General features: G+C 44.7%; 1 protein-coding gene across 1 annotated transcript; it reads right to left on the bottom strand.

Moving 5' to 3' along the window:
- Window positions 1–35: 35 nt before the first annotated feature.
- Window positions 36–220, bottom strand: LOC108525228 (A-kinase anchor protein 14-like; the record flags this gene model as incomplete). The annotated part of the gene is made up of 1 exon (XM_017866271.1): window positions 36–220. A coding segment is annotated over exon 1 (180 nt), but the record flags the coding sequence as incomplete, so codon positions are not given.
- Window positions 221–1,580: the final 1,360 nt, after the last annotated feature.

The raw sequence follows: 1,580 nt of genomic DNA, 5'->3' as shown, positions 1-1,580 counted from the left end.
CTATATGAGACAGTTATTTAGGCATCCAAACAAACAGGATTTCTACCTTCCACAATCTTAACAGCATAACTGATGACATCCTCAACCAGAGCTAGAGCTGCTTGAGTCAATTTATCCTCATAGTCCTTATCTTGTGTATTCGGCATTGTTTGGCTTGCGGCTTTGTTATCCTCATCCATTGCTTTCTGGCTTGTTGAATTTTGAGTCTCACTCATTTGCTTTTTCCTGGGGAAGAAAAGAAGTTACTCACTGCATGCATGTATGTGTACACACATGTGAACGCACTCATATAAGTACAGACCATCTCTTGAAGAATCACAAGAGACAGTAAGCAGTAATTGCCTCTAGGGAGAGGATTGGGGGTTTAAGGGTAGGAGTCAGCCCTGTGCCTGGCTGCTGAGATCTACTTTTCCTGAAAACCAAGGATTCTCACATTCTCAAAACCATAATGAGGCCCGGCACGGTGGCTCACGCCTATAACCCCAGCACTTTGGGAGCCCAAGGTGGGTGGATCACCTGAGGTTGGGAGTTCAAGACCAGTCTGACCAACATAGTGAAACCCGGTCTCTACTAAAAATACAAAATTAACCGGGCATGGTGGCGGGTGCCTGTAATCCCAGCTACTCGGGAGGCTGAGGCAGGAGAATGGTGTGAACCCGGGAGGCGGAGCTTGCAGTGAGCTACTGCACTCCAGCCTGGGCGACAGAGCAAAACTCCGTCTCAAAAAAAAAAAAAAAGAAAGTTGAAATAATGGAAATAATGAGCATCCTCCTATTGTGTCTGACTTTAATGGCCTTGCTTTCTGGTGTTCCACCATTAGTATGATGCTGGTTTATGGTTTGAGATGTATCACATCAAGAAAACATTCGTCTGTTCCTGTTCTAGTAAGATTTTTATCATAAATGATAGCTATAATCTTCCAGATGCCTTTAACGTGTATTAACAATGTGAAACTTTGTGTTACTAGGGCTGTAAACATGGGTCCATCACAGAGCTAGAAGTCTTTGCTCATTTTCAATTTTTTTAATATCTTTTCCCTTGAGTCTTAAATCCTTTCTTTTCTTGCTACTGTTTAAGTCTTTTTCCTTATTAAAAAAATTGCTTGTTTCCAGCACAGCTTTAAATTCCTTACAGGTGGCCAGGTGCAGTGGCTCGAGCCTGTAATCCCAGCACTTTGGGAGGCCAAAGTGGGAGGATTGTTTAAGTGCAGGAGATTGAGATCAGGCTGGACAACATAGCAAGGCCCCATCTCTACAAAAGTTTAAAAAATTAGCCAGGCATAGTGATGTGTGCCTGTAGTCCCAGCTTTCTACTCACAAGGCTGATGTGGGAAAATCACTTGAGCCTGGGAGGTTGAGGCTGCAGGGAGCTGTGATCTCACCACTGAACTCCAGTCTGGGTGACAGAGCGAGACCTGTCTCAGAAAAAATAAAAAATATGGCCGGGCACAGTGGCACACGCCTGTAATGCCAGCAATTTGGGAGGCCAAAGCGGGTAGATCACCTGACATGAGGAGTTTGAGACCAGCCTGGCAAGCATGGCGAAACCCCATCTCTACTAAAATACAAAATTGGCCTGGG

Source organism: Rhinopithecus bieti, unplaced genomic scaffold, assembly GCF_001698545.2.
Source record: "Rhinopithecus bieti isolate Rb0 unplaced genomic scaffold, ASM169854v2 scaffold_23182, whole genome shotgun sequence".
NCBI lineage: Eukaryota > Metazoa > Chordata > Mammalia > Primates > Cercopithecidae > Rhinopithecus > Rhinopithecus bieti.
The sequence above is the reverse complement of the archived record's forward strand: the minus strand, read 5'-3'. Positions and strand labels throughout refer to the sequence as shown.